The following is a 23,470-nucleotide window of genomic DNA, read 5'->3' as shown; positions in this document are numbered from 1 at the left end:
TTTCTCTCATTATATGACAATCTTTCAAGGCATCTGTTCTTTCTCATCACACATCTCCAAATATTCTCCCAATCAGGGTGCCACAGCTCAGGAAAGACACCACTGTGCAAGATGACAACCACCACATTGGGTCTAACAAAAGCTCCTGCAGTCACCCATTTGTGACTCAGTACAACTGGAAATGGCAAGAGAGAAGATTCATCACAGCTTTGAGAGGGAGAGTCCTGCACAGCTCCATTCTTCACTCAACCACACAACAAATAGGTGAAAGTTAAAAACTTCTCCTGAAAAATGAAACAATTAGGAAGTGCCTTTTTCAGGGAACATGGTGCTTTCACAGCAGCATGACAGAGGTTATTTTGAACTTATTACTTCCACTGGATTCAGCTGTAAGTAATTAAATTTAGTCATAGAAGTCTGATCTATAAATGGAACCTACAGAAGCAATTACCAGAGCTTCCACTGGATCAGGAAGCAATGGCCTGCTCTGTTTGATGTAAACTGAAAAGAACATTATTTATACTGCGTGACAAGTCACAGTAACATGGTCCCCTTGCAGAGATTTGCTTTGAAAATTACAGTTTTCAGTGAAGAGAGTCACAGGTTATAAATTCCAGCCGTGCTCTGCTCCTTCCACTTGAACAGTCTCAGGGGCAAAAAAGACAATTGTATGACACAATCTAAAGGGACGGGTTTGGCTCCTGTTTTGCACTCAGAAACCACAGGAAGGAGAAACTGATTAAACATGCAAGAGATGGGGTGACAAAGCATCAAGATTTTTAAAATAATATATTTTGATACCTTATTTTGGTCTGTTTGGAATCTAGACTGCAGAACCTGATGGATCTGTGAACCCAGTTGGTGTCTCCCAGCCCAGCCCCTGAGCATGCATTTTTTCACTCCTCAAACCACCTCTGTACAACTGGACTCAATCAGGAAAAGCTTCCAGAATTGTGTATTCTGAACACAGTGGTGGAGAGGGGCAGCCTGACAATGTTTGCTGAGGACCCCAAAGTGAGTGGGGAAATGCACACTTGGGAAGGGAGAGCCAACCTGCAGGAAGACCAGGATGGGCTGGAAGAGTGTGCAGACAATTTTCTATCTTTCTCCACAGGAAAACCACTGAAGTGCACACCAGCTTGTGCAGGAGAAACAGCTGAACCCTGCTCTGCCTTGTCAGAAGATGAAGAGCTTGCGTGCTGCTGGAAGTGAGATGTGCCACATGCTCACAGAATCTGAATCCCCATCTGGAGCTGCAGCCAGGTAGCAGAAGGTCAAGGCAGTGAACTCTGTACTCAGACATCAGCATTGCCATCAATATTTCATTGCTCACTTTCATGCTACAGGCAAGGATAACAGCCTACTCTTCATCATATTTCTTTTACTTCACAGAGGAAAGCAGAAACAATACTCTGTTAGCAAGTGTAACACAATTAACAGAGTAATAATGATGAAAACTACTGCACCTTGTAAAATCTTTGCTTGGTTATAAAGAGTTCTTTGGCTACTAATGGCATTGTGCAATGAGGTCTGCAGCAGCCTGGCAGCCATTAGCAATGATTCACTGCCACAACCAACATATTCAGGAATCTGAATTCTGAAAGCTTTTCCTGGTCAATCTCTGGGTATAAATACATGAGAAAAACAGAGGATCTGTGAGGAATGAGCACAGATCTCCACACATTGAATATAATATAGAGAATTGTTTTAAATATGCTATAAGGCATTCACTATCAGATGTTCTAATTTTTTCTATAACACAAAAATTGATATTTTTATATTTATAATTTGATAAGGAATGTGCTAGGGCCATCCCTTACTGGGACTGCACACACAGATTATGCACACGTTCATGCTACTGTGGCAAAATTGCAAACACACAGCCAAGCTCTGAAAAATGGCCATGTGATAGCTCTCACACAAGGCAGCCTACAGCCAGAAAATAAGTCAAACCTGCTTTAGCAGATCAAGAAATCCTCTAGCAGTCTCTTCAGAAAAACTACTTAGAGCCTGAAACCTCTTAGGCCTGCCTAGGACAAACCTTTTTGAGGACCATCTTGGCATTTGCATTCTGACATTGTGTTAGAAGCCTCTCCATAACCAAACCCAAACCAAAAAAATGCACAAACAAAAACTTTTACCAAAGAATCTGAAAAAATTCCTATCTGGGAAAACCTGTCCCCCATAAGATCGCCTGTTTGTCAGCCACCATCAGCTGCTGTCCTACCCTGGCAAACACCACCTCAGACACGGGCACCTCTCACACCAGATCCTTCCTTTGAGGAAAGCAGTCTATAAACAATGATGCTGACATGTAATTCTGTGGCTATGCATTTCATTTACAGCTGGGAGATTCTGTACAACAATCCAGGGGAAAAGCAGCCAAGAGCCACCATATTCCCCACAAGGACATCTGCTCCATGCCCAGCAGACACAGCAGTCCCAGCCACAGCAATTCTCATGCCACGTGCAGCACCTCAGCCCTGCCACATCTCATCTCACATCTATCCTAGAGAGGGACACAGCAGTTCCAGACCTGGGTAGGAGTAAATGCTCCTTCAGTAATTCAGTCTCATTAAAAAAAAAATGAAAAAGTAATTCAGCAGGGTCTGAAGGTTTCAATTTCAATCCTCTCCCCTCTGCCCTTTCACGTGACTGCTCCCAGAGGAAATCCTGCTTGGAGGCATCACTATTTCATGTACCTGAGTCAATAAGCCTCTGCTCTGAAACACACAATACCAAGAGAATGCACTATCCCAATGCCTTTAGAGACACCCATCCCTACCCTATCGCACACTCTGATCTTCCTTTTGCACACACAGGACTCAGTACATTGCCTATCAAGCATCTCCTTACATCACTCAGCACCTGCCTCATCTCCATGGCTCATGCCAGACCCCACATAGCTGAGCACAGCCCCAAGAGCAGGGACAAAGCTCACCCACAAGCACAGGACACAAGGCACTGCCTCAAACAGGTTATTTATTATTCTCGGCCACACAGGAAAAAATAGAGTGCTACCACAGCTTATAATGGCAAAGATATGTTAGATAATGTAAAAGATTTGCTTTAAACTATCAACAAGGTAGAAAATTATGACAATAACCCTCCTCCCAGGTTTTGGTATTATAAGCAGGTGGGAAAGAAAACTTTCAAGCCACCACTTCAGTTAAAATAGATCTTTAGCTTGAAGGCAAAGAAAGATTCGGCTACAATTGAAGTCTGGAATTTCTAAAACATGTTTTGCAATTTTTAAGGTATTATTCACATCAGTAGAGAAGATAACCAGTCAATTGATACAGCAGTCCAGACTCATGTAAAGACTGTTAAAAATGTAATTCAGTGGCAGAGGTAGGGATGTAGCTGCCATGAAATGCAGAGCACAGACACCTGGCAGGAGGCATGAAAGCAGCATCCTGGAAATATTATCTAAAATAACACCAATTTCTGCAATTGCTGGTTCTGGAAGTAAGGTCCTGGATCCCACTTTAAAGTCAAGGCAGCCCAAACTGCTGAACCAAACAACACAGCTACTGACTGTGTGAGTATTCATCTCCTGAAATCCCAAGAGCCTGCAGCAGGATGATGCCACAGGGAGGTGAACTCTTCTCAGCCTGATCACATTAACCTGATGAAAAAGCCAGGAAAGGCTTTTCCTGACAGCTCATTGCTCTCTGTTCAGGGAGTCCCACCCAAGCTGGATGGACCCTGCAGATGCAGCCACAGAGGCCAAAGGGACACAAAACCAGAGAGCCACTGCTGCACCAATCTTCTCTTTTCTCCCTCTATTAAAAACCTTTTATGTGCATTCATTAGGAAATTAAAAAGCAATAGCTCAAGTCACTGGATTTACAGCAAAAGGCAACTGAACACCCAACCTCATTGTTGGGAAATTTTCCTATTTAACAGCTTTTTGCCCCTTTCTACTGTAATTCCATTGCTCTCATCATCCCACATTGAATAATCTCTCCCTGACACATCCCTGTTTATACACATTCCATAATCACAGACTTTTATGTTCCCTACTCAGTCAGTTATCCAAATGATACAAATTCAGCCCCTTTGATCTCTCCTCATACATCAGTCCCTCCAGGCCCCTAATCACTTTTTTCACTCTTCTCTGAACTCCCTCCAGTAATGATGTGATTCTAATCCTCTGAAAGGAGAGATTTTTGGCTCCAGTTCTTCCCACAGATGCAAGCAAACTAATTCAGAGAGACTCCACAAGCTCTGTGCATAGCACTGTCACCAGCCACCACACATTAGACAGTGACACTGAAACAAAGATGGAATTGTGCTGTGAATGCTGGAGAGCCAGGAGCTAAAGGAACCACAATGAAAATTAAAACAATGAACTGATCAGCGCTTTATACAGTCACCAGGACTTCAGGGCAGTTTCCTGCCAGATGCTCTGAAGAAGCCAGGGTGGCTGTCCCAGGGTTTTACAGAACTACAGCTCCTGTAGCAGCTTCATGATAAATAAATACCCCAAGAAAATGGTGCCCTGCCCACAGCCTGAGAGCTGTTTCATAGTTACCCTGCAGCAGCTGCAAGTGATACGAGCCCTGCTTATACTGATCAAGTGCCTGGCATCCCACCAGAGGAGCAGACACTATTCACACCTCCACCAAAGGCCCTGGCCAGCTTGAGAGCCTCCAGAGGATACACAAGACCGGTCTGTCATCATTCAGAACCAGTTTTGAACAATTTCCAAACTGAACTACAACAAATTTACTCCAATTTGACAGCCAGTAAGTAAACAACCATTAAATTCTACCCACAGATGTGTTGCCTGATTAGTGCATTCTTTGCTACAGTTCTGGCACAGGAAGGTACATCAGAATCCACATGACTTGCCTGTTGCAGAAAACTTCCCATTTTATGCACAGGGATTAGACTGGGTCCCCAGTCATACTGGAATTACAGGTACCCCAAGCTGGATCCCATGGGCACACTACCACCCCTGCTCTGGGGAAGATGCAGATCTCCTGACTTCTCACACACCATGTGAAAGCCAGAAGAAGCCTTATGCAAAACACAGATGGCAGCAACAGCTCAAAATGCTGCATTTCAATGATTAAGAGGTATCAGAGTAAGAGAGAGACAGCTTGTGTTGGGCCACAAAGCATTACATCTGAGACTGTATGTCTGGGAGGGCACTGTGCTGCGAGCATGGAGAAGATGGAATTCATCAAAGCAGGATTCAAACCAGAGAAATGCTGATGGAAGCAGGATGATGGGAATTGCAGGCACAGCAGGAGCTGCCATCTCAGCACCACTGTAATGGCCACTGGTGATGTGTCTCCATGGCAGCGGGGACTGAGGTGGAACCAGGGCAGGAGAAGGGACAGCCCCAATCCCAGGGGACATGAGGACAAGCAGGACACACTCCAGTAGTGGAAGATGGGCTCTTTCCCTCATGTGTTCCTAAATGAGAGACTTGAGATAAATGGAAATGAAAACACTCCTGAAGTCAGTCCATAACAATGGCAGGTCCTGAGCCTCAGCACCTCAGCCTTTCCCCATCAGATGGAGGCACAGAGCTGCAGTGGAAAAACCCCAGGATAAGAACCCCTGAAACAGGCCCAGGTGGAAACTGGGAAACTGATTTCAGTGCAGCTTTAAGTGACCTTTTGCACAACACAAAAGCAACAGTGGTGTCTGCATTCCAAGTGCCACATGAGACCAGGTGAGCACCTCCATAAATTCAAGGCTGGTCAAGTGAGTGACATCAGCTGTGACATTAGCTCAGCTGGTCAGAGCATGGTGCTAATAATACCAGGGCCATGGGGCTCATCCCATATGGGCCATTCATTTAAGAGCTGGACTTGATGATCCTCCTGAGTCCCTTCCAACTCAAGACTATTCTGTGATTCTGTGAAAGAGTATTTTCCAACGAAAATAAGTATCAGGCAAGGAAATGCCTGTGTCCCACTGGTCAAATGGATTCAATTGGACATGGCAAATGAAACAGCAGCAATACAGAGAGTGGGGACACCTCCTTGTAATCCCTCCACTCACTGTCACAACCCAGACACACATGGGGTACAGCTTCAGGTGAAGATGGTGATCCTTTGGACACTGGGTGAAATAGCATGAGACACATCCTAGCTCCTAAGGGATGAACCAGAGCATCTGTGCACATGGCACCATTACCTTGGGGTGGAGTCCAGGGTTTCTAGGATTTATTACAAAAGTAGATGGTTCAACCATTATCAGGACCATAAGAAGTCCAGCAGACTGGTTAATGATGTCTCTGGAAATGACTACAAGGTTTGAGGTCACTTTTGCTGCAGTGCAATGCAATGCAATGAGTCCAGGTTAACAAAGCCAGCACTTATAATGGGGTGAATCCTAGTTTCAACTATTGGAACAAAACCATAAATCAGTCAATGTCCAGATGATTAACAAGACAAGATCAAGGTTAAAACCAGAAGTTTAAGAAGTAAATGTGGCACCTGGCAGGTCATCAGTCTTTTAAGCCTCTAGGGTGTAGATGCTCTAAGCAAAGAGGAGGCAGCCAAAAGCTCTGTGTGAAGGTTACTGGATCTGTTACTGCCTTGCCACATCACAAGGGACATTACTCCTCCCTAAACTCAGCAGAGTGAGCCACAGACCATCAGCTCCCACTCCCACAGACTCAATGTACCACAACCCCTGGACAGGGAAGGATCTGGGAAGAAAGAGCTAGTAAGAGGTTCAACATACAAAAAGAAGCACAAAGAAAAGAAATCAGCATCTAGAATGGCAGATTCAATTTCATGTCTATATCTTAACAGCTGTGAATTCAGCTCATAACAAAAGTTTGAGTCAGAAAACTATATTCACCCATTCTGCTTGTCCTAGGCTGCATATCTGCCTGTCATTCAACTGTCACACTTATCCATTCAGTGTGTACTGTGAAAACAATTGTAAAGAATTTTAATTATGCCTCAGAAGACACATCATCTCCAGGAGAGAGAGAGACAGACACATGGTCCACCTGCATATTTGAGTCTAATTTCCCTCAGGAAAATTTTCCTCTAATGCATTATTTCACATCAGACAGCCTACCACACAGAGCAACTTGCCAGGCTGCACTAATTGTTAACAGTTTGGGGTTTGTCACGTTCTGTTTTTAAAGCCATGTACAGAGCCAGTCAGGACTGTGAGAGCACAAAGGCAACCTATTCAGAGGGATGCTGATCTACAGAAGAGAACAAATGCTGTAGATGGGAAAATGAAGACAAAAAAGACAGTGATTCAACCTGATTCCCAGAGCCTCAAATTTAAGCATGAGTGTAACTGGGCATTTCCCATCTCAGTGCCATCAAACTGGATCTCTTTGTCTGAGATCAAATTGAACAGGGAATTTTTGCTGCTAAGACCTTTGTTCTGTAACAGAGAACCTAAATGCATTACTACTCTTCCAGGACTACTTCTGTGCATTGAATAAAAACTAGGGGAAAGTTTAAGTAATTGTGGCTTTGGGGAGCTTTGTATCTCCCTCACTGAGTGCCTGTGCAAAATATTAAATATTTCCCTATATTTCTTTACCCACTAAAACACAGACCTAGTCATTCTAATCACTGCACACATTGATACACAAAATAAAAGACATCTAGACTTGGAAGAGAGAGGATTTCACAGGCAAAAGGCTGCAAAGAACAGTACCCAGGCCACTGGAACTCCTCCTCACTAATTATCCCAGAGTGTCCATTTGCTATGTAACCAAGGGAGAAGTGTGTCAGACTGTGGCAAAGCTGTCTTCAGCAGCTTGTGGAATGTTTCTCCGAGCCCTGATGCAATTAACTGCCAGTAAAGTGCTGAGGCAGGCAGAATTAGGAAGCTATAACAAATCAAGTATATAATCCTACACCATTTACATTTAAAACAGCTGAATTGCTTTTAACTCCCAGAGCTGTAGCATGTTTACAATTTCATTTCATCTGATCTAGATGTCCTATTCCCCAACCAGGACAAATTTAAAAAATCCAGTTTCAAGGCAAAAATGGGGAAAGACTCAAAAACAAGGTACAGCTCTCCAGAGATCCCTGACCCTGGTGACAAGACTGGCCATCCTGAGCCACCAGCACACCCTCAAAGTCACTGCAAACTATAAGAAACACTAAAAAAAAAAAAATATTATTACCCCAGAAGCTCTTGTTTAGCTCAAAGGAAGTTTGAGTAATGCACAATATGGAGATTGCTGGGTCCAGGAAACACTTTCCCATAAAAACAAGCATGTACAAACTCCAACATTCTTGCTGTAATATCCAGTTAGCTGCAGAGAGAGCAAAGCAACTGCTGCTAAAGTGTTATAAAGCTTTGTGGTGGGAGAGGGGGGAGGTATGAGGGGAAATGAACATTTCCATAGACTCTGAAGACTTCTAAGGAGGTCTATTAAAAAAAAAAACCAACAAAAACCCCACAAACAAATACACAAATCTACTTCTTAAAAGAGAGTAAAAGCAAGATTTGACAAGGTCTTAAGCTTAATCTACAGTGTAAGAAAAATAATATACATTATTCAACACTAATGTCTTCAGCAATCCGGGCATAAAATGGTTGGGCAAACCCAGATCCAACAGCTACTGAAGATAATGGGAATTTCTCTGCTAACTTAGCTGACTTTTAGCCTGGACTGCTGGATGGACTTTGCTGCTTCTGCTCAGAACATAATGCCAATTAGAAAGGAAAGCAGCACAGAGAATCCACCAAATGCTTTTAACTTCTGCCAGCTACACAAAGAACAGAATTAATGTCTCAGAAAAACATAAAAGTGACACCTGTACTCAAACAACTCACCACCATGCAATCAACTGCATTACAACTGGGACACCCTGGGAGCAAGTGCTGACAGATTTCCCTGATTCCCACAGCTGCCTTCCCACCCTTCCCCAGGACAAGAAGATGCAGGACACCCAGGGGTGCTGGCCTTGCTGCCCAGCCACTCACACTGCTTTAACTGCAGGAACAATGCTGATTTCAAAGGATCATGGCTTGTTTAGAGTCACCCGAGCTGGAGCACAGCTGGGGCTCCTGCCCATATGGCAAATTTCTCTCTTTAATCTAACTTTGATAGTGAGATGTGTTAAATCTTTGATTTTATTGGCAGATACTGACTGTATTTGCCTAACCTCTGAAGCCTGGTGATTGACAGTGTTAATGTACTTTTTAATAGATGAAAAGGGAAACGACAGCTTTTGGCTCACTTTCAAGCACATTTCTTCACTGCAAAATACTCTACAGCTCAACCTGCTTTTCATGCAACCTAAGAAATCTATTCTTTATAGTGTTGCTAATAACTGGTGGCATGCTGAAGAAAACTGTAGCTCAATAGGAACACTTACTGTGGGAGCTACTTGACTTCCTGAAAGGAAGATATTTTCCTCCTTTCTTTAATCTCAGCTGCATTGATCTGATCTTAGAAAATCCCAGACAGAAGTTAAACACTGCTTCAAAATGATTTCTCCATTCTTTCTTCACCAAACAAAGCTTACCCTCAGACTTTTCAAGCGCAGCAGTTATAACAAGGCACTGGTGCTTCCAGCATCAAAGTGATCTGTATGGACTGCTGAGGCTGAGGGACTGCACTGTTCCACATGAAGGAAACTGTTCACAGAATCACTGGTTCTATGGTTTGGACATTAAAGCCAATCCTGTTCCACCTTCCACTATCCCAGGTTACTCCAAATCCCATCCAACCTGGCCCTGGACACTTCCAGGGATGGGGAAGCCACAGCTGCTCTGGGCAACCTGTGCCAGAGCCTCAGCACTCCCACATGGAAGGATTTCTAGCAAGTCTGAGGAGGGGGAAGCTGTGGTTTGCATTACATGCTGTGACAGACTGGCAAAGGTGTTCCTGTGCCCAGATATCCTTGTCACAAGTCTGCATCTGAGTAAGAGCTAATACTCAGAACCCAGAAATTCATGAAAGGGCTCTCCAACCATAACAGAGTAACATTTCTATGGAAAATGGGATGGTGCCAAGTCATAAGAGTCTCTGCAAAGGCCTAATTAACATGAATAACACAGCTGGATATTTTATGTATCAGTTAAGTCCCTCCTTCCTGCCACTTAAGAGTAAAAATACTTGAATGTTTTATGGAGGTTAATTCATGCTTGCTTAGGTGTGATTCCACTTTAAGAGAGGGCAGAATAGACTCTTGCAGCCATCCATACAGGACAGCCTGTCTAAAACGTGTTTGCTGAAGGAAGTCACAGCAGAGGAGGTTTGTCAGAGAAATGTGAATAGTTGCCAGAGTATCAAAGGAATTGCTTTTCCTTCGATTCCAGACTCGGGTTTCAGGGTAGACGAGCTGATATCATCACCTGACAGGTTACAAGATAATCAGAAAAGGAAAGAGAAATGGCAAAGTACAAAGAAAAATACATAGAAATCTAAAAGAAAAACCAGCGTGGAGGGCAGACAGTTGGTTTTATCCCTCTGATGGCTGTTTAGTTCAGAATACAATCTGCCATGCTTCTTTACAAATACACAACATCCCAATTAACCTGAGGTGGCAGCAGCTCCTAGACCTGCACAATCCCTTTGGACCCTGCACCAGAGCAATGGCCAAGAGAAGCATCTTGGCAACCAAATCCTCTGCAGTGTGGTACCCTGCATGTCCACCACTGCAGCACCAAGCCCAGGCTGCAGAACCTGCCTCCTCCAAACACCACAGAGCCCAGGATGCAGATCCTGCCTCCTTCAGCCACCACAGAGCCCAAGCTGCAGAACCTGCCCAGCTCATGAGGTGCCAGCTCCAGCTCAGCTCAACCCATCACTGCAATACCCAAATTCAATACCCAACTGTCCAAACAGCACCCTGTGTCCAGGAAAGATTCAATCACTTGCACAGTAACCACACTAAGTGCTTCTACAAATTGTTTTCCATTAAAAGGACAGAAATTATTTGCAACTGAAGCCACTACACTTAATTCTTATTCAGAGACTCAGACTAGCCTAACCCATAAACATTCCCACCTCAGCTTGCAATTTTGTTTCAATGTAGGCAAGAAACTACACAAGCCCAGATCTGGGTTATTCAAATGGCTGTAGGCACTGAATTGTAAGTAAGTGCTGCCCTGGAAAGCATGTAATCATAGCTTGCAAAAAGTTGTCACACTTACGTTCATCTCACAATCCTCATTTACTCCATTAAATGTAGTAAGCTACTAAATAATAAAAAGAAGAATAAAAGAAACAATAAGTAACTTTGACAGGAAGACCTGTATTTTTATATAATGGGAAAAAACCAATTTTTTTTTTTAAAAACATGACATTACTCTCTATAAAAAAAAAAATTTAAAAAAAACCACCATACCAGCAAGGCTCAGAGGGCAGAGAGGTGCTGAGGAGCCAAGCCCCCTGCCACCAAACACACTTTCCACGGGTCGCTTCCAAGCAGCCACTGGATCCACAAAGCATCCTGAGCAGGGCAGGAGCAGGGAGCAGCTCTGGCCAGGCAGCTGTGCTCCTGGGGAACAAACCCAAGCTCTGCTGACAGCACAATCCATACAGCTTTAATAAATATCCCAGTAGGAATGTTACTGACACTTTTAACTGTGGCTAACCAAAGCGTAATGGTCTCAGAGATTGTTCCAATTAAGCTGATGACACAGACAGGTATTTTATTATTTATAAAGCCCTGGGTTTTGCAGCATAGGAGAAAGCAATGTGAGAGCATTTCCCTATTCATTACTCCAAACCTTTTCAAATCAGCATCTCTGCAAAAAATCCCTCTATGCTGGGCTTCTGCTGTTACCCCACATTAGGCTCAGTTAGGAACCACTGTGTTTGCCTCACACAGGGAATCCTTTTCCATTCCTCCAGAGACAAGCTTTCCTTCCCAAACACTCTGTGGCTGAACCAGTCCATCCAACCTGTGTCAAGGAATTCTACAATTTCATTTTGCCTGTATTTTCTCAGATTTGTATGCTTAGCTGCTCTTGTCAAGCTAATATTCCAAGTTCCAGTTAAATACACTCAGCAATACAAGCAGCTGCTTCTCTTACAAATTGACCCAGGAATCCCTATTACAAGGGTTGATTTACCAGAGCAGGATATTTCTACTTAAATAAAGTAACACAGAGAAGAATGTTACAAATATACTAAAAAGCACTAATGTCATTTGGCAACTGAAGATTTCATTCTCTCCACAAAACATTGTGAAGTGACATTGAAACTAATCAGAAAGACTTCAAATCATGAAATTATTTTCCAGTGTTCAATTCAAATACAGAGCTCTGACAAACAAGTACAAACACAGCAAGATGATGAGCTGTGCAGAGCAGTGCTTACAAATCCAACCTGACTCCAGAGTGCAATACAGGTACAATGTACACATCATGCACCCTTACTACAAGGCATAAGTTCAGACCTTAGCCAGCTCTCACATCCTCTTCTTTCACCTCCACCTACATCTAACTTCATGCTCATTTTTAACCTCTTTTGTCAGCTCTTGAAGCAATAGACCCAGTCTAACAGAAGCTTTGTGCATGTCATGGATTTTTCTTCTAAACCAAAGTAAGCTCTAGTAGAAATTCAAATGGATGAGCAGGACTGAAGGGATGATTTTAGGTGCATCAGAAGGTTACAAGACCCATACACAGGAATTAAGGAAGATTGAATTAATCATCTAAAAGGATTCAAATATTTCAAGTAGAGCAATTCCATTTCCTAACAGGAACAAATTCAAACAATTTCCCTTGCAGAAATTTCCATAATTACAAGTAATAATTATCTTCTACACTGAAATTCTGCAGTACAGCACTTACTGCAAAGGACATTCCTATCAAATGCTCTATTTAGGAAATAGAGGAGGAATATTTTTCTTGGTGAATTGTATGTTGCCATCACATTGATTAACCCACATTTCTGCTCTGCCAAAATATGCATCTATCTTTGATAACCTTAACAGAACCACCAAACCCTACTTAATGACTCTATAATTAGGTTTTCATAAAAGCCTAAAATATATGGATTTTTAGAAGTGCATGCAGAAGAAGAGGAATAGATCATATCCAGAGATTACATCAAAGGAAAATCAGTTATAGCACTGCATATTGGACATACAGTTCTGTTCTGCTGAGGGAATCAAAGGCTCCAACACAGCATTTGGATTTGCATTCCTTTTTGGGCAATAAGGACAAGTATGGCAACAGCTGCTCCAGTATTTGCAAAAACTGTATAAATGCAAACAAAATACCAGAGGTTACGAGAAACTAATATTTGCATTTGTTGCTTTTGTGCACAAGGAAAATGTCTGTCAGCTGTTCTCCTTGTGCATAAGGAAAATGTCTGTCAGGACCATGTAATGTCAGTTATTCACCATTTTTCATAAGCAAATATGTACAATCCCTCATCTCTCGTGACCAGCTGTGGGAGCAGAGTCCATTGGATTGCTGCTGCCCCCATACATCTCTGTTATCCCACAATATCCCAATTCAGCCTTCCAGCAGTACAGCAGAACATCCTGCTCCAAGCCTGTGGAAAGGGAGCACAGTGTTCACTGATCTGCAGTGATGGGCTGAGCTTGCTCAAAGCACAGCATCTTCCAGAACAAGAGTTTTCAAAGGAAATTTATCAGAGCTAATGACTGACCCAACAGATAAACAGTATTATCAAGGAGTGTTTAGTGTGCTGAAAGATTCTAAACAGTCACAGACAGGTGAAACTCAACTATCCATACAGCAGGAAACCCTGAAGCACAAGAGATGAGAAAGGAAACGGCAACTTGATAGCAAGATATAAAATGATAACATTTTGGGGGACTGTCCTCTCAGAAGGTGCTGGGTCTTTGCTGTACACAGTACAGAAACAGAAAAAGAGCTTGCAACACCAAGCAGGTGTCAGGTATCTTACTATGCCCATAAGAGTGGAAGTGAAGATATAGAAACTCACATCAGATATAAAAAATGATAGATGATGCACTGTAGTTACAAAGCGCATATTTCATCACAGAATTTTGTGGGAAATGGGGTAAGACCTATCAGGATTTTGCAGACTTTTCTACTGGAAATATTCAATTCAGCCCCCTTCCCACCTAATCAGCCTTCCCCTCAGGCTCTCCCCTCTCTGAAAAAAGCTTTTTGATTTCATTAATTGTTAAGGGGAAGGCAGGACACTGGTCCATCCCAGCAGAACAACAGATTACCAGCTCAGATCGCTATGAATTCAGGCATAACATCATTCCAGAGCCAAGGACTGGATTGCCTTAAATGGAAAAGATCTGCAATATTTAACAGGTCAGGAATACTATCCTTTTCTGTTTATTTAAGCATATAAGAGGGTAGATTTAGATTTTAAAAGTCTCTTAAAAATATAAAATAGGAAAGCTCATGAACACTCCTCTGATAACTGTCAGTTATGAAAGTGGGGAAAGAAGCAAGGGGAGAAAGGAAAAGAAGAAAAGGGGGGGAAATATTAAAAAAAAAATTAATTTTCTTATTTTCACCTAATATGAACAGAATTCTGGAAAATCAGTTTGACTTTCCAGCTTAGAAAAATCATGGTATTTGGCACATCAGTAAACCCTCATGCAACCAATCCCAGTGCTGCCCATCACCTGCCAACCTGCCCAGAGAAGGAAGGACACCAAGGTCAGCTAAGCCCATGCTCTTCTGCAGGAATGATCAGCCTTGCAAGCATTCCCCAGCCCTTTTCCACAGCATAATCCATTCCACCCCACAACACAGAGTGAAAAAGTGACTTTTACACCAATGGCCCATCCAGGGGCTGCCCATGCCATTCCCCATGGAAAAGGACTCCACAGCCTGTGACATTTTAGCTGCAGCACAATACAGATTGCAATCACTGTAGATTCCCCACAGTGCTTGCTTGTAAGAGTCACACAGACATCATTACTGACAAGAACAAGGTCACAAAAAGGTATTTCATTGTTTCTAGTGAATAACAGAGGTTGTCCCAGGAACCCAAACACTCCCATTCAACTCCATTTCAGCTCCAAATGGCACAGCAAGAGAACAGCTCCTCTCCCATGGAGAACATGATGTGTGTGCCCAGATTCAGTAGCAGCAGGAACAGATGGAGCCAGGAATGGTGGCACAAAGTTACAGATTACAAGGAAAAAGAAACATAAATCCGAGCTTTTGGATCCTACTATTACACAGTGACCAAGATGAAATGCACTGATCCAGTCTCCAGCACGTACTGAAAATACAAACAGAGGACTTGGACATACCATAATATACACATTCAGATTTCAAAAAACAAATACTGATCTCCAAGAGAGTAACTTATGGCAGAGAGATAATGAGATTTGCATGAATTTCCTAAGAGCATATTTTCTTCTGTACTCCAGGAAAACTGAAGAAGCTGTTTGTACACAGAGTATTACACATGAATGAATCTTCTTGCAGAAATGTTCTTGGTAAATATGCCCAACTTGTGGCAGTCAGGAACAAAGGGCTAGCTCAGCTCAGCCCTGTGTTGCTATTGATGATTTACTGAATGCTTCATGACATCCACACCCACCACAGTCAGTTCAGGTTTTGTCCAGCATTTAGTCACAGAATTGATTAGCAATTGACTCCTCTGTGCAATTTTGTTTAGTATCTAAACCAGCTGCTGTTATCAGGCTCAAGCAGGCAGAATTTCCCACACTGCTCCTACATATAAACAAGGTACATTTCATAAACATGAAGCACCACTTCATACAACTTGCTGGCTTGAACAGTTTGGAAAAAATGGCTCTCATCTGAACTCCAGTACCCCATTATGCACTCACAAGTATGAAGATATCTTTATTATTATCCACAGATTCACTATTCTGCATCAGCAAACATGACCACACCACCATCCACACCATTCTTTTCTCCTGTTAGCCCAGAGCAGCAGCAAACCCTGGCCAACAACAGGTCAGAGCAGCCCAAGGCAAGTCCAGGGATCCAGCAAAAATCACCATTTCACTGAGGAGGCAGCCAATTGAGCCAGCATCCCATGGGCAGCACACGTGGCTCTGCCAGCAAACTGTACCCTGAGCCAAAGGAATCTTCAAAAAGAGGTGTTGATAAGGGAAAGGTTTCGTTTCAGAACTACAAGAACTGCCAGCCTGCCCTCAGTGCCAGAGAAGATCATGGAAGAGGTCATCAGAGAAGGGAACAGAGCGGGTGAAGGGTCTGGAGCAAATCTGATGAGGAGAAGCTGCAGGACATGGGGAATCTCAGAGGGGATCTTCTCCCTCCCTTCAATTCCCTGAAAGGAGGCTGTAGCCACCTGAGGGTTATTCCCCTGAGTAACAAATAACAGGACAAGAGATAATGGCCTCAAGTTATACCAAGGAAGGTTTAGTTGAATATTATTGAAAATTTCTTCATGGAAAGAGTTTTCCAGCCCTGGCAAGGCTGCCCAGGGTAGTGGTGGAGTCATCATCCCTGTAAATGTTCATAACATGTGGATGTGGCACTGGGGCACATGCTTTAGTGGTGAACATGGTGATGCAGGGCTGACAGTTGGACTTGGCATCCAAACATAACAATTCTATGAAATTCCTAAAAACTGAGCTGCTGAACGCCCTGACATGGCTGATTTTATGCTTTTCAAAGAATATGATCAATGTAACGAATCAGTCATGGCTGCAGCCAGACCCTGTACAATTCCTGGCTCCTGAGACGCTGTCAGTGCAGTTGTGCTCACCCAAAGGCAGGGGATGGAATTCCAGCCTGACTTCCCAAGGCAACAGACTCACACACTGCCCTGGCAGCCCCTGGCTCCTGGGCCCAGTGCCTGCATCCCAGGGCACTTGGCCAGCATGGACCTTGCTCTGGACTGGAAGACAAGGATGCAGGGGGAACCTGGAAGGAAGTGGAGCCAGAGGTGAGTCACCAAGGTCCACAGGAAAAGAGTCTTTATTAGTTCTGATGCTTGTGGGAAAATATCAGTAAACAACAGTCATTTTTTTAAACTTAAAAACACACATGGTTTACAACAGGAGTATTTCAGCCACAAGCAAATTCAGTTTTTCACTTGCTGAAGGCAAGAGAACTGGTTACACGTTCCAGGCAATAGCTGTATCTGTGAATCACCAGACAAAGGAGCATACTCCAGGGTTACACACAGGACTAATAAACTGCATGAGATTCTACACAGCACCATTTCACAGCTGTGAAAGCAAATAGCTCTCAATGAGCAAAACACCTTAAACATTTAATAACAAAAACATGGGTAAAGCAACAGAACACAAGCATAAACAAATAAATCAAGGGAGACTCCTGATTCAGTGAAGCAGCACAAGCATTCAGCTCCTATTTGGGTATTCTAACAGGGACCAGGCAGGGAAATGACTTCTCGGAAGTCACTTGAGGAAAGGACCAGCGGTACCAGGGGCTGTGGTGCCACTCAGAGCTGCCCTGTCTCATTTTCTGTGCCACCCAGAGCTGGGGCAGCAGAATCCCCTGCGTGGCGTGCACAGCCCCTTTGCTGAGGCTGCAGCGAGCAGCACATGACGGCAGCGCTGCAAGGGCAGCGGGCCAGCAGAAATCCCAGCCGTGCTCACGTGAGGCTGCTGGCAGCTCAGCCTGAGGAACCTCTGCTGAGATTCCCTGGGACTACAGCTGAACACACAGCCTACCCCAACACGAACACAGTTTGCATCACATCACACCAGGAACAGGAATTATTTTTTGCTCAGACAAGCCTGACAGCTCAGAGAAGTTCAGCTGTCTCGTGTGCCCTCTATACAATCAAATTTGGTTGCCCAAAATCAACTCAATTTGGACACAGACAATAATGCAGAGGAAAAAAAGAACCATCTGACATGGTGATTTAAGCATAAGTGGGTGAGCCAATACTGTCGAGTGAATCCTGACACTCTGAACAGAATCTTCCAGAGCTGAGGAGTCCAGCCAACAGCCAAGAATAATATTTCAGTGGTTCAGTCAATACAGCTGTAACCATGGCCTGGAGGGGTTTCCACAGCCGTAACCACAGGAGTGACTGCACATTCGCTTGAAAATAGTAAAAACAGACATTTAAAAACCTACAGCTTGTAGACATCTTAAAACTAGTTTGAAAGGAGGCACAGAGGGACCTGAAAAATGCACCAACACTCCCACCAAGCTTGACTGTCATCTGCTTATCCTTCTTACAAGACAATGACTTGAAATAAGAACTCCTCTCACTAGGTACAATCACTTGCTTGAAAAAAAAACTGAAGGAAGAGCTTCAGACTAGCTGAAAAGAGATGAGGTAGCCGTGTACAAAGCCTGAGTGATCAGCCGGAGCTGCAGTGGCACAAGGCACGTTCCAACCAGGACAGTCTAACACCGTTCATTCGCGTCTCACACTCACAGCCAGAGACACTCTCATGCCTTTCACATATGATTCCGATTTCTTCCCTGATGTAAGACACAGTATCACACAACATGCTACAGAAGGAGCCCTGCTGGTTCAAGCAGGCTTTCCCAAACGAGAAAAAAAAACAACTAAAAGCCAAACAAAAAACTAAAATGGAAAAAAAAAAAGAAAATAAAAAGTTTAATAGTCCACAGCTGCCAGGAGCAAAGGGTCACTGCCGCAGAGGGGCGGCACAGCCCACTCGCTTTGCTGGGTTTTCCCTTCAAAGAACATCCATAAAACGCGCTGCCAAGCGCCACGGAACAGCGTCCCGGCCGCGGCCCCGCACGGACCCCGCGCTCCGCCCGGGCGGGCCCTCCGCGGGCACCGGGAGCCGCGGCCGTGCCGGGGCGCCGCCCGCACCCGCCCGCGGCCCCGAGAGCTCCCGGCGGGCCGGGGCAGCGCCGAGGGACCCCGCCGGCACTCACCTTCTTCCGGGGCTGCCATTTCATCATATTTGTAGAGCGGGGACGTGCAGCATCAAGGTGGCGCTGGGGCGGCGGGCGCAGCGGGGCCGCAGCCCGCGGTCATGCTGCCCGGCCCCGCCGCCAGGCCCGCGCCGCGTCCCGCGGGACAGCAGCCGGCCCGGCCGCGCGGGCCATGGGCGGGGGCTGTGCCCAGCCGGCGGCTCCGCCCGCACCGGTCACGCCCGGGGCCCGCGGGGCGCGGCCGCTCCCGGGCGCATCGCGGGCGGCGAGACCCGAACCAGGACACGGCCCCGGCCCGGCCCGCCCGGCGCGCGGCAGCTCAGGGGCGGCACCCGCCCGGCCCCGCCCCCGCCGCGCGCCGGCCCCGCCCCCGCCGCACGCGAGCGGGCACGGACGCACCGGGCCGGCAGGGGGCGCTGCGAGCGGGAGCGGCTATTGCGCCCCCTGTCGGTGCCACCCGGCACAAAGGGGGACAGCCCGTGTGACACCGGCACATAGGGACAGCCCCAGTGTCCGGGCACGGGGACAGCCCGGGTGACACCGGCACATGGGGACAGCCCCCAATGTCAGGGGCACACGGGGACAGCCCCCAATGTCAGGGGCATACGGGGACAGCCCTTGTGTCCGGGCACGGAGACATCAGGGCACGGGGACAGCACCCTCGCGTCAGGGGCACACGGGGACAGCCCAGCACACGGGGACAGTCCCTGTATCCTGCACACAGGTGAGCCCCGGGCACACGGAGGAGCAGCAGGAAGGGCTGTGCAGCCCCAGCTCTGCCCTTTGTTCACGCTCTTTTCCCTTGGCGATGTCGCTGCCAGGGCTGGGGCTGCAGGCAGAGCTGGGCACTGTGGCCATCTCCAGGGATCCAGTTATTCCAACATCACACAGCTCCAGCCTGAGCTCTGGAGCTGTTCTGAGACTGCTCTAATAGGCTCAAGAGAGTTACAAATCCTTAGGGCATGAACACAGTACAGTTTAACTCCATGCTTACATTACTGAAATGGTGCAGAGGTGTAGTTTTCATTGCTGTGGGAATGACCAACAATGCAGCATCTTGGAGGTAAACAATAAACGTAATGGCAAATGTAATATCAAAACACAGGTCAAAAAATATTCACTGCCAAGTCCCTTGGAAATACAGCACTTGCTTCTTTCCATTGCAGCTCCTCAGTCCCAAAGGACAGCATGCCTTGGGTCTCAGGGAGACCAGAGCACTAACAGGGGTATTTCAGCTCTAGCCTTGATGCTCAGATGCCACTCCCTTCCACAGCAACACAAAGCTCAGACATAGACCCAAAGCTGCCCTCAGCAGGTCCCATCTTGTCCCACTACCCTCAGACACGAGCTCTGTGTTTCTGTTCCCACACCTTCCCCGGGATTACTGACAGTGCACATGGCAGCAGAGAGATGCAAGTGAAAAATAAAGCTTTGAAATGCAGCAGGGACTGAAAAGAACAGGTGTGGCCTGGAACAGGAACTCCTGCTGGTTTTAGTCCTCAGAGCTAGTGTCTCACAGAGCTCTGCCCTTCAGCAGAGCAGTGGGCCCTGGAACTCAGATTTCCATAAATTGAAAAACAGGTATTGACAATTCTGAAGAGTTCTGTACATAGCAGTTGGTGCCTGAGTCGAGAAAATAAGTGCTCAGCATCAGACAATGCCATTCTCCACGTGGCTGTCAGAAGGAAGCTTCATCAAATTCACACAGATTACAAAATGTGGTGTTTTGACATAATCAACAGGAGGTTTTTGAAATTCTTCCCAAGTAAGGATAATTAAGTGGAAGCAACACAGGAGCTGTCATGAGAGACTGTAATGTTGCAGTTAACGGCTTAAACATTGTTATGAAGGACTTATTGTCCATTATGGCAACACTGTGTAAAGAAGCTGAGACCACCAAAGCCCACCCCTCCCTGGATGTGACTCCTGACTGAAGCATAAGGGAACTTGAGATAAGATAAAGGTGACACCATTTTCAATCATGTCATGTCCAGTGACAAGGAAACACACAAACAAATATATTTTATTCCTTTTACTACTTTAGAGTGAATAATGGTCATTATTTTGGCCAGTTAGCACAAAATCATCCAGCACAATGACAGCCTACACCAATACTTTCTATTTTTTTACTTTCCTTGATTTACTGGTGTAAATTTTTTAAATTTGCATTGTAGATCTGACAGTCCAGTATATGGTCCTCCTTTCCTACACTCAGTGAACACCAGAAGCAAGCTGTGCATTCTTAGGCATATCTGATAGCTCTCAATCTTACAACTCAATGGATAAAAAACCTTTTAAGTATCTTCTTCAAATTAATCTTTGGCAAGAACCTGAACTGTCTGATGTATTACCACATTTCTTGCATAGTCCTTTCTTTTCAATAAATTCTAAGTTGATAGCTTTGTTACACCTTGAAATTCCCTCTGTTCAACCCACGTGAGCATCGCCCAGAAACAATCACACAGTGCTAGTAGGAAAAGGTCCTGTTGGAGATGGTTTGTTGAGCAGTTTGCAGGTCAGGCTATCCAAGCAGAATGAGAATTCAGTTCATTGTGTCACTCTAGTTAGATAGCAGCTAAATTGGTCAGTGCTCAGCAGGTCCATGAAGACTCAGAGTACCAACCTGCACTTCCCTGGCAGTGTGAGATGCCAGCGCATCAGTAACACCCACACAGCCAGAGCACTGCAGAACAAGCTCCTAACAGCTGATTCCCCTGGCAAATTCATGAAGGATAATGAAATCAAGTCCTTTTATTTCTGAATTTATTAAAGCAGCTTTCAATTCATTAGACAGTGCTTCTGTGTGTGTCACTTTTCCCCCCTCCAGCCAGAGTGCTGAAGGCAGACACAGCACCTCACAAGGGTTTACAGATGAGACTCTGCATGAGTGACTGAGCCACAGCAGCTGCTGAGCAAGCCTGGCCTGCAAAAGGGAAAAAGGAGCTCAGAAAATTCTGCTCTGGGAGGAGGGAACTCCCTTCAAGGGCAGGAATTCTCCTTTAATTACCAGACCAAGTCTTGTGACACAACTCCATCTATTTCACACCCTTCAGGAAATAAAAGGTCAACACTCCATCATTATCCATCCTTTGGTGTTTCAAATGAAAGCCCTACTCCATGCTTAGGAAAAGAGAAGGGAAAATGAGGGATAACAGTGGGAAGAGAGGTTATAATCAGAGAGAGAGAGAACACAGTGCCCTCAGTGCTCTGTTCCATCACCCTTCCCTTCACAGCACAGTGAGAGTCTCTGCTGGCACCTCAGTTGTGACTATTATATAAACATGATGTGCTGTGAAATATCTGTGTGATAGTCCTATGGCAAAATGTATTTCTGTACTTCAATGGATAGGAAACATATCCTAAATTTTAACTGCATCTTACCAAGGAAGGTGTTTGCCTTCAGAACTGTTGAGACTCTCTTATTGGCTTTGGAGGCTTCAGCTCTACCCTTACATGATCCTGAGCAGAAAACCATGTTTGGGACCTGCTTCTAATTATGACTTGCCCCTCCTTTTTTCCATAGGAAGTACAATTACTGCTGCTATGGAGACAAGTGTAATTCAGGCAAGATGTGGGTCAAAGCAATACTTGGAAGGCAAAGATTCACAGAAAAGCAAACACCCTTTCTCCTATCTGTGGGTCTTCTCCCAGTCTTCCCTTGCCAACTTCCACCACCATCTGCTGTCTCAGGTAAGGAGGAGTCAAATAAATCACCTGTAACACCTGGAAGTTCTCACCAGGAGAGCTGCTCTTCCCCCCTTGCCCCACCTTACCCAGTGACTCCAGATATTCACAGGATCTGCCAGCACTCACATCTTCAGTGTCTCTGTGGGCATAACAGCCTTAAATAAGCTCTTACTAGCCCAAAATGGGAGATTTACATTAATTTAGTGGAGAAGGCTATACAAACTTAAATTGTTTTTAAGGTATACTTACAATGTTATCAGGTTCCTGAACCAAAACACTGCTTTTATTCCCCAAGATCATCCCCTCTGCCTGCTCCTCAGAGTACACCTTAAATATATTCCCATGAATTCTTTCCAAAAATCCCAGTTGCAAGCTGTATTATCTAAAATGCAGACAGCAGTGAGACTGAAAGCAATCTTGCCCTTCCTGGTATGATGCTGCTTGGACTAAAGACCTGAGATGATAATTTGCTGGAAGAAGCAATTGATTCAAAGGAAAGGTTTGTGTTGAAGTGAAGGAATTCTGTGAATTTCTGAATATGAAATAACATCGAGCAGGATAGAGGATGGCTGTGGTACCTTTAAGGACACTCCTGCACTCAGGAAACAGATCCATCAATGCACTAGAGGAACCAACAAACTCCCAAACCCCAGCAGCAAATTAAATGTGAAACCTTTCAATTATGGTTTAAAATCACATCCCCACTTAGACACTTCTCCTAAAGAGGTGGATTTCAGATACACCTGACAATGACATGAAGAAACTGAAAGATAAAATAAATTAAAGTCAAACTTATTGCTTTGACAATTAGCTCTTCTGGAGCTCACAGGTGAGCAGGGAGGGAGTTTGAGTCTGGTGACATACTCTGCACATTAAATTTGTTCTGTTTTCAGGATACAGAACATACCTTCTCAATTTAAAGAAATCATAGAAGCATATGCAAAGTTTTAATAAAAATTCTTTTTTAGCTTTGTCTGAAAGGGCTACACAATAAAACTATTGTATTGTAAAGGAT

At 44.8% G+C, this 23,470-nt stretch overlaps 1 protein-coding gene across 2 annotated transcripts in view; it reads right to left on the bottom strand.

Moving 5' to 3' along the window:
* TTC28 (tetratricopeptide repeat domain 28) overlaps positions 1 to 18,847 on the bottom strand; it is a 75,503-nt gene extending 56,656 nt beyond the window's left edge. For both annotated transcript variants that reach the window (XM_054288589.1, XM_054288590.1), the window contains exon 1: positions 18,769 to 18,847. In XM_054288589.1, the coding sequence (XP_054144564.1) occupies positions 18,769 to 18,795 (27 nt within the window). In that variant the 5' untranslated portion in view covers positions 18,796 to 18,847. The remainder of the gene's footprint in view (positions 1 to 18,768) is intronic.
* Positions 18,848 to 23,470: the final 4,623 nt, after the last annotated feature.

This window comes from Melozone crissalis, unplaced genomic scaffold (genome assembly GCF_028551555.1).
Source record: "Melozone crissalis strain CALT ecotype California unplaced genomic scaffold, PUWL_Pcris_2 ptg000063l_1, whole genome shotgun sequence".
Classification (NCBI taxonomy): domain Eukaryota; kingdom Metazoa; phylum Chordata; class Aves; order Passeriformes; family Passerellidae; genus Melozone; species Melozone crissalis.
This window is presented reverse-complemented; position numbering and strand designations above follow the sequence as displayed.